At 42.9% G+C, this 16,212-nt stretch overlaps 1 protein-coding gene across 2 annotated transcripts in view; it reads right to left on the bottom strand.

The window, feature by feature from the left end:
* The window catches only part of atp2a3 (ATPase sarcoplasmic/endoplasmic reticulum Ca2+ transporting 3), a 53,274-nt gene extending 39,099 nt beyond the window's left edge, over nucleotides 1-14,175 (bottom strand). For both annotated transcript variants that reach the window (XM_034889889.1, XM_034889890.1), the window contains exon 1: nucleotides 13,794-14,175. In XM_034889889.1, coding sequence (XP_034745780.1) covers nucleotides 13,794-13,911 — 118 coding nt within the window. In that variant the 5' untranslated portion in view covers nucleotides 13,912-14,175. The remainder of the gene's footprint in view (nucleotides 1-13,793) is intronic.
* Between the last annotated feature and the right edge of the window lie 2,037 nt (nucleotides 14,176-16,212).

Below are 16,212 nucleotides of genomic sequence, written 5' to 3'. Positions count from 1 at the left end.
CCGGGCCAGAGAAAATGGAGGGGGTGTGAGTGGAGGAGAAAGACAAAGAGCAGTTAATACATTTGATTAACTCTGACTTTGAGATGCATGCACACATTCAGATTGCCCTGCAGAGTCGCAGAGATGGTTGAAATGTCCTCTTCAGTAGCTGTAGTGTAGCATCAGGCCTCCAGTCTCAACTCAGCACACATTTTCAACTCTATACGGCAATAAAAACAGCTTCATAAAGCCTTAAGGTGATTAGACTAAATACAATTGATTTATAAAGCCTTTGATACCAGTATGATTGCTCATCTTTTTCTCTTGTAAAGGTTATCTGAAACTACTGATGGTCTGTCAGCCCATGAATGGTTTCAAATCAACTGTAAGACAGGACTTGTGTTTCTGCTGAACATTAAGATGTGACAGTTAAATTGACCTTTGACCTTTTGGATGTTAAATGTCATTGCTTTATCATTTTATACTATCAGAAATGAGTGTGAAATGTCATAAGTAGCTTAGGAATTCTGAGTTATGACTAAAAACGTGTTTTGGTGAGGTCACAGTTCCTTGAATCCAAGTTTGAAGAAATGCCCCTTAAGATGTTCCTAGGGTAATGCATCTACAAGAATGGTACAGACTCATTTCCACACAGAAAACCCCCAAAACATTGAATTAAACATTAAAAATAATCAATAGTTGGAGTCCTATCTGAAATGGCTTCCAGAATAAGCTAACAGCTAACTTTTCCTTAATCTGAAGTGTGGTGATGTCATTTACAATCGTGCTGCAGCCTCCGTCTGCAATCACATTTCTCAGTCACAGCCATTAGTGCTAATTAGTGCTAGTCCCCCCCTTTTTTGCATCAGTGTGTGCATCAGTACGTGTGTAAGCTCCCACAAAAACAAACCCAAGAATCAAAACGCTTGGCTCTTTTCTTTCCCATCATCCCTGTCATTTTTAATCCGTCATGTGAAAAGAAAAGTTACATTTTTGGCGGCATTTTGGAGCCAAGCTGAGCATCTCATCTGATTTGACACCCACCACACATATGAGTCACTGATGTAGAAAACACATCAGTCATATTCTACAAAAAACATTCCAATTGACAAGTCCTGTTGATCAGTGTCACCACAATGACACATGCGTGTTGAGTGGCTGTGTTTGTCAGATCCTCATTAAGTCCGACGCAAAGCTACAACCAAACAGGCCCCATGAAACATCAACATTAATCACATCTGAAGAACTTAATGACGGATGATTACACACAGTATATCCGGTCGATGCATTTCAAAAAGCTTGATTTTTGTGTGTTTGTCTGCCATCAACGCCTTTGTTTTGTCATCATTTCTTTCCAGAAAAGTGAGTTATTTCCTTTAAAACAGTGGGAACCTTGTGTTTCTGTGCATGTTTCGACCCGACCACGCAACACAAGTATCTTCCATGGAGAGAAGGGGCTGGTGAGAGCAAGGGCCATGACTTGAGCCTGTAGCCTCCTTCCCAAAACTACAACCTCACAACCCCTTACATTACACATGCCCCGAGAGAGAAAGGATTTCACATCATGACTTCTGGAATGATTCCACTGCTTCAAAATGAGCTTTTTAGGTGTTAAGAAGACGGAGAAAGTAATCTGGGAACTTTACCCAAGGAGACGACAAAGTTGTTGGATAATTTCAGGTGGAATAACTCCCCTAATATGGCTTGTAATAAAACCAGGGAGAGGGAAAACGGATAGTTGCAGTACAAACACACGATTGAAAAACAGAGAAGTTCATGAATAGGCATTAAAGCCCAGAACTTTGATTTAATAACGCTTCCAGTCAAACCTGAACAAACCTGCATGGTCTATTAGAGAACAACCTGCTTGGGAAGACTGATCCGTGTACAGAGGTTGTCTCTCAGCTCGGCGAATGGCCATCCTCAGCCTGTGTCATAATAGCCGATGAGTCATTGTAACAAGTTTTTCAAACTTGCTGTCTGGAGGCTTTTCAGAGTTCAGGTCGGACACGCTTTAACTCACGGGGGACCTTTAGCTGCACTCTCAGCAGCAGCAGAAATATGGAGAGGTGGGATTGCTGTTTTCCATGCTCCACCGGTCTGACATAAGCCTGTTTCCCCATTACTGTGCCATCCTCGTTGTGTAATGTTTTTATGGCAGACAGGCTGGCTGCAGCCTGAGTGCTGGAGACAAAGATGGACTGATTGAAAGGTGAAAAGGTAAAGAGAGAGAGAGGGAGGGAGGGAGGGAGGGAGGGAAAGGGCTGGGTGTGTTGAACGGGGTTCCCCGGCCTCCCTCTGCCAAGGATTCCCTCACAGTCATCTGGGCTGTGTCAAACCGAGGCTTGCCCAAGCACATTCCTGAATACTGACTTCACCTCTCTCTCTCTCTCTCTCTCTCTCTCTCTGTCTCTCTCTCTGTCCCCACATTGCCTCCACACCCCTCCTCCCTCCCGGCCCAGACAATGAATAAAAGAGCTTGTTCACTCGCTGCAGCGGCGAGCATAGGGGAGACACTTCCTGGAGACAGTTGCCAACAACAGCAGGAGCTGGTTTCTGTGTCCAGAGTCAGGAAGAAAAGCAGGAAACTAGCCATGTATCTATCTGCGCTGGAAACAATCTGCTGATTAAAAAAGAGCTTTCACTACGAGCTCTACTTACTGTACGCTCCTCTTTCTAGTCTAGGTGCATTAACGAATGAGGCCAGATAATTAGGAACCCAGGCAGACATCACATCTAAGTTGTGGGTCAGCAGCGTTAACAAGCCAGAGTTCGGGCCCTATGTGTGGAAACTACAACATGAGAAAGTTTGCAGCAGTTACCATGGCGACTTGGCTCATGAAGGCTCATTGAAAAAAAAGTGTTTCACAAAGTACGTGCCAGTGTCTGTCAAACATTTACCAAGAATAACTGTTATGCAATCAACAGGGCCTTGATACAGCACGCTCCGACTGCAGGACTGAACAACCACACACATTCTGATAGGAGCAGGCTCGCTTCTAGCCTCCGTAGGCTGCTAATACACAACATGAGTGGGAGCATGCAGGCAAGCAGACACACCTCCAGATAAACAGGTAGCAGCCAGCGGGTTGAGTTAAAGCAGGGAGTAGTAGCTAGAGTGGGTGCAGTAGTAAGACTTATACTGCTTCAGTAAGTGAGCCTAGGGCTGGGCTCACTTGTAAGGCCACGTATCGTCTTATATTTTGCATATTGTATTACTACACAAGTGTTGTCTTTTCCTGTTTTTTTGCCTTTACCCACTAAAGGGAGTTTTACAGTAGCCGCAGCCGAGCTGTCGTGAGCCAATATGACGTCATGAGAGCGCCGTAACTGTTTATACTCCTGCGTGGTGGTTGTGACACTCAGTCTCTTCCTGAACAGAGGTGGCGCTAACGAGCAAAGGCTACCGAATTTGCTATTTGCCCTCTGGACGCACACGCTTGGACACGCTGACTGTAAAACGACCATAAGCCGTAGTGTATCCACATTACTGATGATTGTCATAGAGTAAATATTTTGTCAAAGCACACATTTTCAATCCTACAATATCGCCGCAACAATATCAATATCGAGGTATTTCGTGGAAAATGACATGACATTTGCTTGTAATTTTCACATCACCCAGCTCTGAGTGAGGCCCAGCTCCAGGATCCCGCTCCATCCACTAACCCTGAGAGTGTAAAGCGGTCCTATAAATGTCATGATGGGAACCCCTAATGAATAAGTCTACTATAGCTTCCTTCATCCGCTCACTCTCCTAATGTATTCTCCCACCGGATAAGCTCTGAATGCATTAACCATATGAAATGTGAATTATAAATGTACCCCATTCTCCTCCCTAACTGCATTATCCCTGCTACACAGGAGGCATCACAGGTAACTGCAGAAGAGACGTCTGCAGTCTGACCGAGTCAATGTTTCCTCCATTAACAATAATGTCAATGGAGGGCTTCCCTTTCCTTCCCCTGAGGAAGCGATACGCAGCCGTGTCAAGTGGGTGAATGTCAGCAGCTATCTTGTGGAGGCTCGCCGACCTGTGAGCAGCCACCCTGGGGATGAGAACGGGAGCAGAGGAGGAAGTGGCACTAAGTCACGAATCCCTCCTCTGCAGCATAATGACACACAACTTCTCTGCAGTCTGTATAGGAAAGCTCTCCTAATGGATTAAAGCTGCTGCCGTCAAACACAAGGATCAAACTAAACACCACTCAGAGCTCATAGCTTTGCCGCTGCCATCTTGGGACGAACATCGGACCCCTTCTGACAGTAAAGAAATGCCAAACTCAGCAACATGGAACAACATTTTATAGATGGAAAAAGTGTGTTACAATATCTTACTGGTACAAATGTGTTGAATTCAATATCATTAAGTTCATTTAAGTAATTAGTAATATGTCAGCAAGATGTTGAAAATTATGTTTGTTATGTGTGTTATTCAAGCTGCAGCTCCAGGGCTGGACTGCAGTTCCTCGAGTCACTCCCCATGGACCTCCATGGACCCCCATTATAATTCCCCCACGCTATTCTTATCCTACGGAGCCCTTACAGTCGGCCTGATCAGCATAGTTGATGACGTTGCTCTACTTGCATGATTCTTGTGATTTTTCGGTGTGTACCCATGTGGTTTAATGTACAGTACTTGTTTTAAGTCGCTTTGGATAAAATGTCAATGTCATGTAATTCCATATTCCCTTATAATCCCTTAGCTGTGGAGACTAAAAACTAAAAATGTTAACCTCATGATGGAAAAGTCGAAAGGCTACTGACTGGGCAACACGTTGGGCCAATCCATCCTGTGTGTTAAGATATTTCACACAATAAGTAAAAATGATCACTTGGTGGAAAAGAAGAGGATTGGGATCACCAAAGTCATTCATCCCCATCTAATAGTTATTCTATACATATTGTAGTCTGTACTAAACTGTTTGACTAAGCGACATTGCCATCCCTGGACCCACATGGTGAAAACTAGTTACAAGGACTTTGGACTACTACAACTGTGTTGACAGCACTTCTGAGGAGCTGTTAATAGCTTTTTAAATGGCTAAAAGTAATTGTTTTTTAAAGGTTTTTAGAGGCGGTTTTTATGTTGTGGTTGTATTAATAGTCAAATTATAATGCTCTATATTTGCAAGGAATGTATCTTTACCTTAAAAGCACAGGGCACTTTATAACTAGCTATTAGAAGGAATAATTGAGGTGCTCACTGAAATTATAAAAAACAAAATACATTCCTACAGTATTGTTGTGCCTTTGATTGCATTTGGAGCTACTTTACAACTATTGCACTTTATCTGCACATCTGGTCATTTGTATTTAGTTTCATTTCACAGGTTTTATTTAGTCTAATTGTTTAAGATTTCATTTCATTACATCTTAATTGATTGTGTTTTTTACTGCTTATTGTTTTTTGCATAATGTGATTCTAATTATTTCCTTTGCCTATGTAAAACAATTGTCTTTTTGTCTTCAACGTGCTTTAAATAATGCTGCCTTGCCGGCCATGTTGAGATCTTTCGTTACTGATTCTTTAGTCTGTCTCCTGGACGTTCCACTGGATCCAGACAGCTAGCTAGACTATCTGTCCAATCTGAGGACTATGGTTACCTGGTCCTCGGGTCTCTGCAGGGTAAATCCAGACAGCTAGCTAGACTATCTGTCCAATCTGAGGACTATGGTTACCTGGTCCTTGGGTCTCTGCAGGGTAAATCCAGACCGCTAGCTAGACTATCTGTCCAATCTGAGGACTATGGTTACCTGGTTCTCAGGTCTCTGCAGGGTAAATCCAGACAGCTAGCTAGACTATCTGTCCAATCTGAGTTTTCTCTCACAAGACTCTTTCAACCAGTAATGCTCTCTCCATGCTGGGGACACATGAGGAAACACCTTCAACTGTCGGAGCTGCACTGAGATCTGCTTTGTAAGGCTCATCTCTAAAAGACTTGTCATGTCAGAAAAGGAAGAATTTGTTTCAAAATGAAGATTTTATCTTTTCCTTTTAATTACAACAGGAAATTAAATGAGTCTTATCTCAATGGCTGCTGTGTCTGCCCATTGGCTGAGCTGTCTCTGACGTCATCAAGCTGTGGTCAGGGAAAAAAGGGACTGGATGTTCCCTCATGATGTTGCACAGGAAAGCACATTCACTGCAGCATCACTCTCACGTTCGCCCTGTGAGAGAATCTAAGGCCTGTGCATGGGAGTAATGTGCATATCTCACTGCAAAGCCATTTTATCTTGAAATTTCAACGCATTTCAGTGTATCTGATTGGGAGATTTCATTTGCCACAAACATTGGAGGCTGCAGATGATCTGAGTCGTGACAGAGTGTAACTGCTAAGATTAGCAAAGATAAGACATCTGCGTGTATGTATTTACTGCCGACATCTGGTCTCTAACTGCACACTCCTGTTGCACATTAGATTCAGGTGTAAATAAACCCTCTGAAGAACCCCAAATTAAGTGTCTTGTTCCACATTTGAGCAGTCACAGTATGATGAGTTGTGCTGGCGAGTTACAGAGGAAAAGGAAAAGGGCCTGTCAACTGAGAGGACATGCATGAGCTGATTAGCACCAAGCTCATATCTCGTCGGGGCTGCGAGCTTCCTCTTTAAGGTCACAGCTGCGCAAAGAACCCTTTTGTAAACATCCCAACAGGCTAGCAAGAAGGATGGCACGCAACCCCCCAGTAGCCAATTGGAGAAGCTGAATGCTGTGAAAAGTAGTCAGCAATCCCCCAAAAGACCGACTGAAATATCTGTGTTAACATCATGCTATTTATAGGGTTCAATCTAGGTTTAGAAACCGGACCGACACTTCTATCCAATCAAATGGCTGCTACAACTTCACTGATCCCTGCAGCTATGGAGGCCATCCATCTAGTGAATCTTTAAAACCGTGGAATTATTTTTGAAATGTTAAAAAGAAACTTAACACATACACCCACTAACACTAGATGCACACTGAAAAACTTGTGTGACTTTCAAAACCTACACTTTTAGCATGCCCATACAGGATTAAATTCCTCTTTGATGTGCCAAAAGGATATTAAAGGATAAGTCTGGTGTAAATATATTCTATATTTTCCATGAAAAGACCAAAACCTTAAATTGATCCAACCAATAGGCATTGTTTGTGTAGCTAAAGCCTGATTTACTGCATAGATCTTTTCCCCGGTGTCATAGAGCTCCAAAAACCCATTAAACCCCATCAGTGGTGGCTGGGTTAGCTCAGCTGATAGAGCAGCAGCACATATGGAGAGGTTTACGCCTCGATTCAGCAGCCGCGGGTTCGACTCTGCCCCGCGGCCCATGCCCCCTCCCCCCTCCCATGTCTTCATCTATCTTATGGAAAAAAAAGGCCTATGATCAGTATGCCACACTGTTGCCCTGGGTGATGTGTTCCATCATTACAACCTTTATTTTAGGTCACTTCCACATACTACGGCTAAATGTATGTCAAAATCGCATGTAGACTATTTCAATATATATCCAAATTGCAGGGGGGGACAAAATATGTGTAAAACCATTGTGAATGAAGTATTGTGGTGCCGTCCCGGCCTACCAACCAGATCCTACAGACTGAAGATAAAAATCTTTGTTTGGTAAAGATCCTCGCAAAAACCACACTATAACATATTTTCCTCATATCGTGAAGCCCTACCACATCCGCTATCCTGCAATATATATATATATATATATATATATATATATATATATATATATATATATATATATATATATATATATATATATATATATATATATATATATATATATATATATATATATATATATATATATATAGCAGGATAGCAATAGATTGAAATACAAACTTCATTTTATAACTTGTTTTTTATGGAATTTGTTGACACAAATTCTTAACAAATCCTAAGAAAGTCTGATATTTTTGCCATGTTGGCCTAAAAAGTGAACGCACTCTGTAATTCTATCATGAATGACGTGTTATCAGAAGTAAATGATATTAATAATATTGCCCTTAATTGTTATTTCTAGGACTGTCCTCGATTAAAGACATTCTTAGTTGACTAACATTCATAAAAAGTTGTCAACTAATCGATTAGTTGATTTAATCGAAAGATCAGTACAACGGAGTTTCTCCACAAGTGTTACAAAAAAGTACAAATCTCTACTCTCATTAATTTTGGGGCGTCTTGTTAAATTTTATAGCATTGTAAAACAAATGGAAGTGTTTTTGAAATAGTATTGAGTAAAAGTTGACATATTCCAGTCTGTGATTATCATCAACATCCATTCCTTTAATTTTAGTCTCAATAATTCCTAATTTCTGCTTTTCTAACTCAAACATTAGGGATAATTTCCTACAAATGAGGTTTATTGAGCATAAACTCCCAAATAACTGTAAAACTAAAGTTAATAAGTTAGTGTTACGTAGTGTTAAACATCAACAAAAGTGGCAAACATTCCAAAAAGTGTAAAAAGCGTTGAAAAAAGTAACAAAAACGTGAGAAACAGTTAAAAACATTGATTAAAAGCACCAACAAAATGGTTGATTTTCAAATTTGACGGGAAGACAACACGAGGGTTAAAAGAGTGTGGCTATAAAACAAGTGTGAAAAGAGAGTTGCATTATTACAAGTTAAAGTGTTGAGATAATCAATTAAATAACATCATAAGAGAGTAATGTTCATGTCTGTTCATGTCTGGACCTTTCTGTTTGCACACCGCCGTTCGTTGGAACGTGTTTACTGCCAAGCCGGTCCCGGTGAAGCGGAACAGGTTCAAACATCGGCTCCATCTACTTTACACAGCTCAGATCTCTCTGCATGCTTTTGGATGACTTCATGCTCCCCTTCATGGTCTGCCCTGGGGTCCGACACACACTCTACACAATATACTCTGTGTACACACAGCCCACTCCTTAAAGAAAACACCTTTTTTAACCCCAGAACTACACCTCTGGCAATTATTACATATACGTCTAATCTCAATATTTTCACGTGATCGCGGTTTCTTTGTTTAACTGTAACTAATTGCTTATATTAGCTAAGGTCATAAAGGGTATGCGATTGATAGTTAATGTTGATTTTGGTTGGATATGCAATTATGAATGGGTTACTTGCTCGGACTGTTTGACTGAAAAAGACAATTGTATTGTTAATCGCAATTATTTCTGAGACAATTCATTGTACAGCGAAATTTGGAATTAATGCAGCTCTACCAAGGAACTCTTAACTGAAAGAGAGACGGAGCATGCTCCCCCCCACCAGACCTTTTTAGTGCATAGAATGCCGTAGATTGTTGCCATGATTTTACATATCATATTTTGATATCAAACATGTGGCTGAGTGAATGATTAAGATGAACTATATTTATGGAGGGCTACTCCAAAATACAAAATCGTGTTTCCCAGTATGTAAACGTAGTTACTTTTCCCATGTGACAGTATGCACGCCATTACAAAACAAAACTAAAATAAAGAATCGATTTTTGGAATTCTTTGAACTGATTGTGAATCTGTAGAGCCAGAGCTTAGCGATTATCTTCCCTATACAACAGTAAGCCTAGCAACAAATGTTTGCTTTTCAAAAATAGGCTGATCTAAAGGTAATGTTAACGGTACTTTATTCATTCATTCTATGCATTTAACTCTTCACTCAAGGGAGCAGTGGGCAGCCAATCACAGCGCCCGTGGACCAACTCCAGATCTGAGAACTGGAGAACCTAGTACATGTTTTTTTATGGGGGGGGGGGGGATCGGAGCACCCGGAGAAAACCCACGCCACCATGGGGAGAACATACCAACTCCACACAGAAAGGCCCGGAACGACCAGGATTGTAATCCAGAACCTTCTTCAGTGCTACCCCCCATTCAGAAGCACATCCTCCTCCCCTACCATAGTGTTTTATTCTGAGGATCCCCCTGGGGGTCCCTTTGAGTACACCTCTCCTCAGCAGAAGGCAGTGGCAGCTCGCTAGAAGCCGGTGACTCAACATCATCTTACCATCAGCACATGATGGTGACTGACAGATGCAGAGGTGGGAGGGAAGGAGGCAAGACAAGTGCCAGGCTCGAACAGGGTCACAGCTCCTTTGAAGGCGGCTGGGCAGGCACACACCGAGCCCACAAGAACAAGGAAGTGACTCAACCCCCCAAGGACTTTAAAGTCACTTTTCTACAACTTTAACTCTCCAGTTTTCAGCCCACACAACTCTTACCACAATTTGAACTCAACTGGGCAATGTTCTGAAGAAGAAGGGACAGTGGGGCCGACAGCTGCTCATTGAGGAGGGTGCTGCAATGTGCTACTTGTGTGTGTTGCGTGGAGAAGGAGGATCAGGAAACGCCACAACATCTCTCGTATTTCAAACGCAGTAGAGAGTAAGTCAGGCTGCTTTCATGTCAAGTTGCAGAACAGGAAGAGAAACAACAGTGAGTGAGATCCCACTAGAGGAAGTTGTAAGTATTATTTGTAACAGAAGCCCGAGTGAGAAAAATGCAGTTACGCTGCATAATTTCCCAATGATGGTATCACCTAATAAGTACGAGGCAGCAACCTCAGAACACATTTTATTGGTGCCAGGGGTTTTTGCATTTCCACTTTTGGAAAACTAATAATGCTAATAATCGAATCAATCGAATAATTAAAATGACTTCATGTGTATGAGATAAACAGAAGCTCAGAGGAGCTTGCGTGCAGAGTGCACTAACCAACAGATAAACAGGCGGAAATAAAGGTTTGTCTTTACTGCCACCAGCGGACGTTGGTCAGATCGTCTTGGATTACTTTTTTGCCGCCAGTCTCGGCCAGGACTCCGTGGGAGAAGAGTCACTGTAACTCAATGGGACTTTTCCCTGGTTAAATAAAGGTTAAATAAAAATGTATAATTGCTGAAAGCTTTTGTATCATGATCTGTTTGAGAGCAAACGTATGCGTATCAAACATTGGACACTTAATCATGACATGGCTGTTTAACCTGAATCTGTTGCGCAATTGTACTCGTCTCCTAGAGCGGGAATTAAAGGAGTGCCCAAGGACATTGTTCCATCCCAGACTATTGTTGAAGGCTCTATAAGCTGAAAGTGATTTATTATATATTATTAATGTACACTGTTTGTTAAGAAAGAATAGGAATCAACTGCCACTGTGAGAAGAACCATCTTCCTCGGACACTCTCCCACCTGCGAGTCGAAGCCTTTGAAAACTGCTGCCGAGGTCGACCCCTCCTCAAAAACACCGATTGCTCACGAGGACAATATGCCCTTTCTGAAAGTGAACGGACCGCGCCTTTGAAATCGGGGTTTCGAGTGCACAGGACACAATGATCAAACACCGCGAGCTGCGACAGCACAAACATTCTTGGTGCAGCCACACAGAGTGTGTGAGTGTGGGTGTAAGACGGAGAGAGAGAGAGAGAAAGAGAGATAGAAAGCGAGAGAAACAGAGGCCTGTGACTTCCTCTACTACATCACAGAGCCAACAATTTCACAATCAAAGTGATAAACTGTCTTGGAAATTGATGTTCTTATTAACAGTAAATTAGCTATTTCTTCACTGTGTGTGCGTGTGCGTGTGTGTGTGTGCGTGTGTGTGTGTGTAGTTGGCTGCTGGTGGAAGCTTTGTAGTAAAGACTGTCCAGATGTGGCAGCTAAGCTAATTTTCCGACATCTCTGACAGGGATCAGAAACTCTCAGTGAGGTTTTACAACGTGCCTACATAGAGCCAGGAAGTCTCTCACCTGTCTTCACTTATACAGTGTGCCATCACGAATCCCAATAAGAGAGGAAGAATCTATATATACACCTTAATGATAGAACACGGTCAAATCAATAATCTCTTTTTCTAATGAGACAAGAGTGCAAGAACTTGAGCCAAGTTGCCATTAAAGACAGATGAATGAGACAGCCTAGCTTGGAGTTGGACAGACGATGCCATGTCCAGCCTACTGAGATATGAAAAAAGCTAAGAACCAGGCCAAAGCATCTGATCCCCCCCCCCCCCCCCCCCCCCCCCCCCCCATTTTCCCCTTCTAAGTTCTCTATAGAAGCAGTGAGGCAAGACACGCTCATCATGTTTTAATTGTGGCGTTGAGGGAACAGCTAACAGCTAACAGACACTTCTTTGGTGAGAAGTAAGGTTCCCGTCTCCATCCATCCCGCTGGGTTAAATCTCTGCAGTCCCACGGAGGATTGCGTTGCAGGAGCCAAACATGTTATATCGTTCTCCCCGCATGTCATTGCTGTCTCCTACGGACACTTGGAGCCGTGCAGTGAAACCACAGCAGATGATGTTAATCTCACCTCTTAGTATTTGTCTCACCGTGTCCAAACTAAGACATACACTGACTGTGTACTGTGTCTGTGGCCATGTTGATGTAGGTCAGTGATTCTGCTGATAATGAGATCCCACTAACTATGCCTCAGAGTGAAAAGTTGTGCGTGCATGTGTCAGTGGGAGCAAGGTAAGCGCATGCCACCCATTAACAGCTTTGAGAGGACGCTCCCTGGAACAAAACAACAAGGCTCGCACTGAGTCCTTCCAGTCAACTACAAGGTCTGCGGTTTGTGAGCCACAGGAAGGACCTGTTACACAGCTGTACATCCCTCTGCAAAGGCATGTTCTAAATCCAAGCCAGTTTAATGCAGTTTCTTTTTTTGGCTCGTGCCAAAGCAGCTAGAGTGGATAATATAATATAATACATAATATATAGAGTCAGCCTTGTAAAAAGGGTATCCCCTCCCTCCAGCATTCATCTGTAATGCGCTCGCACAAGGCAGGAAGTTCACCACTAAAAGCGAAAGATGTTATCTGTGGCAAGACGTTGCTTTTTTTCCATGAAGTCATCTCAGGCCCCTGCAGGGTAGAGTGGCTGGTTGCAACAAAGGGCTTCTGTTTGACCGGCACAATGTGCCGCTCTGCTCCACAGCTTGGCCACACATGCAAATGACAGGCCAGGAGGCAAAGGTGTGGCGGTGTCAGGTCCGAGCTCTGCACGCCAACACTCAGCCAACACCAGCTGAGTGTAGAAGATGATCAAGACTTCAGGGGGGAGGGGGGGAGAGTTGTTGCTTGACCCACACTGCTCAAAAGAGACTATATTTCCAACTGATAAACAGTGACTTAGCTTGCAAAAAGATACTATTTGGACAGTAGAGGTTATTACTAGGGGATCTTTATTACTCAAAATGTTGACATGGCTTTACATCTTGACTTTCCACTTCCTTCTGTTATCTTTTAATTATAACTGGAAAGTATACACCATGTGGAGTACAACTGTTGAAAGTGAAAACAGGTTGTACAAGGTTTTCTGTTTCATTATCCCTACCACCTCATCCTATTCCCCTCCAGTAGCCTGAGCCTGCACTTCCTGGTCCCTGCATGTCAGCCAGGGATGTCACATAGCGTGTGGTCAAAGGAGGGGGGGGTCTGCAGGTTTGTGTACGAGGACAAACTACTGCATTTACTTAGTTTTTCCGGAATATGACATGCGGCGACCTAAGGATACGAGCTGAATAAAAGCTGTCGGATTAATTAGGCTTGATTTGGAATAAATGAGTGAATTTGCATATATGCCCCCCCCCCCCCAGATGTGTCAACTTTAACTGGTGTGCTATACAATAAATGATTTCAATTACAAGCATGCGCATCCTTAAACGTGCTTACATTTCCACTTGCCAGAGGGACTGAATTGTTTTTTTACGCGCACGACTTGCACCAGCCTGGTGTATAACGGCAGCAGTTGGATTTCCTGGCAAACCAATCGATGTAGGCTGTAGTACGCACCAGTTATGAACTCAAAATTATGAGTAAAAATATATTCATAACTACTCACCGTTCGGTCCATATCTCTCCACATTGACCTTGACTTGCTCCAGAGTCAGCCCAGTGTTTTCGTTCACACCGAAGTTGTCTAAAACTTCAGTTGCAGATTTAGTGTGCGCATTTTCCATCTTGACAGACTGGGCTTAGAGGATCAGCTCGAAATGCATGTAGTTGAGTAACATCTATTGGCAATCGGAGCGTGTTCTGTTCTGGAGGGGTGGGGGTGGGTGAAACAGCAGTAATTTCCCCCGATGCACGTTAGGGCGACTGAGTGTCGGTCCGTTCTGTCACCTGTCCCCCCTGAAGGAAACCTCCGGATCCGCTGCGGTTGCTCTGTGAATCGACTGCTGCTGCTACTTGATCTCCATCTGAAGGTGTGCTGAGTGTGTGCCGGGGCGGACCGCCTCTCCGCTGCTGGGCACTCCCTCCTGCGCTCCCATTGGCTGCGCCTACCTGAGCGGAGGCTTTCCGCTCCGCCGCCTCGTCACGCGACCACTTCAAACATGTAGCTTTCAGACAGGATGCATGCAGCTCTGTCGGTCCTCGTGTTTGTTATAGTGCAGGTTGTTAACTTGTTGCTGTCACGTGTCGTCATTGAATTAGTCTTTATGGGGACATTCTTTCTTCTGCCACTCTTTCTGGAGCTGGCTGCCAGTTTGCCAATATTAAGCAGTACATCTGTTTCTATATCTAAATGTGCAAACACAAATGATGTTAAATCATATGACCTCTATAAGCTTCACAGCATAAAGTATTTTCTTTCTTTTTGATAACCCTTTGCCCTCCCTTGCTTGTTTGTAGACTCATTGTTTACCTGATGAAAATCCTTGTCCATGAATAAAGATTAATATCATTTGAAGAAAACACATCTTTTTTCCTTTTATATAGATATGAAACAGTAAAAAATGTCTGTGACTTCAACTCAGCTTTCCATCAGCACCCCTGGAGCTAGAGACAAAGTGCCTTGCTCAAGGACCCCATTCAAGTAGTTTTCAAGCCCCCAGCACCCAGACTAGACCAGTGCCTGCAGGTATAACTACTGCACACGACAGTGTGATCTGAGTTCTAAAAGAAGCCCTGAGGACAGTTGCATAAAGATTAGGTTAATCTAATCAATTAGGCCATTCAGATAAAATAAGACCTGCAGAGATAGTAACTTTGTAAGCCAGGCTATTGGCCGCTGTGAAGTTGTCACACTAACAAAAAGGGGAAACATCGCTTATATTGTGTGGTTTGTAGTAGAATCAGTGAAGAAAGTGTTCCTGCAGATGGCCTGTAATTACTAATATGTATTTTTGAATGTATGTATTCACACATCGCCAAATTCTTTGAATACATTTTCCAATTTTGTGCTCAGGAGAAGAAATGTGAGCAACTTGTACTAATAGCTTTGTCAGTGTGTTTTTAATTAGAAAATGAAGTTATTTGCACTGAAATGCTAAGATAGTGAGGAGTTTCACAGCTGTGCACAGCCGGTGGATCTGCTGTGACTGGCTAGTCTCTTTGTTGGTCTGAAACCATTATCCCAGTAAACCCATGTGATCCCCACAGGCCATTATAAAAATTACAGCAGAGGGGACGATCCATGATGACTGGGTTCTAGAGCAGGGGTCTTCAACGGGTTTTAGGACCCTTAACTGAAAGAGAGACGGAGCAGGGTCCCCCTACTACACATACTTAAAAAAAAATTCCAGCAAATTTTCATGTGAATCTTGATCACTATAAATGTGCGAGTACTTTTGATTGAAAACTCCTGACCCGAATCAGTGCAGGCAGCCCGGAGCAGCTGCAACGTGTCCACTGAGCGTCCGTGTTCCACTGAGCTAAAACGGTGGTTAACAGGGCAGGTCTCAGAGCCTTTGTGCCTCTTAACAGACACACAATGCAATTATTATGCCTGTACAACATGAACAGGGCTCTTACGTAACATCAAGTTTAATATGAAAATTGGCAGGAATTGTCCTTTAAACTGGTCCTACTATACCGTGAGCAGCCTGACGCCTTTATACATTCCTTTTTAGTGCATAGAATTCTAAACTATGATTAATTAATGATTTCTGAAATGATTTTATAAATCATGTTTTAATATCAAACATGTGGCCCGGTGAATGCTTATGACGTTTAAGAACAAACATTTTGACTGCAGTTTTATTCTGTTTGTATACAGGAGACAGCAAATCAGGGAAATCCAAGGAATACCATGATGTGTACGTTGATACAGTGACGGGGGTACCGTCCTGTCACTGGTGGAACGAGTTGGACATTCAGAGCTGCACAACAAAACCAGACAGAATGTCTCAGACTCTGACAGCTGTGGTCTCTGTCCTTGCAATCATGCTAGACTGTCCTCTCAAGGAGACTTGGCATGAACACCCTTCTTGAGTCCATTCTTGGCTGTCCTGGTGTTGAGAAACCGCCTCCGAGTCCTC

Source organism: Etheostoma cragini, chromosome 13 (genome assembly GCF_013103735.1).
Source record: "Etheostoma cragini isolate CJK2018 chromosome 13, CSU_Ecrag_1.0, whole genome shotgun sequence".
NCBI classification, from domain to species: Eukaryota; Metazoa; Chordata; class Actinopteri; order Perciformes; family Percidae; genus Etheostoma; species Etheostoma cragini.
Note: the sequence above shows the minus strand (reverse complement) of the source record. Positions and strands in the feature narration are given on the sequence as shown.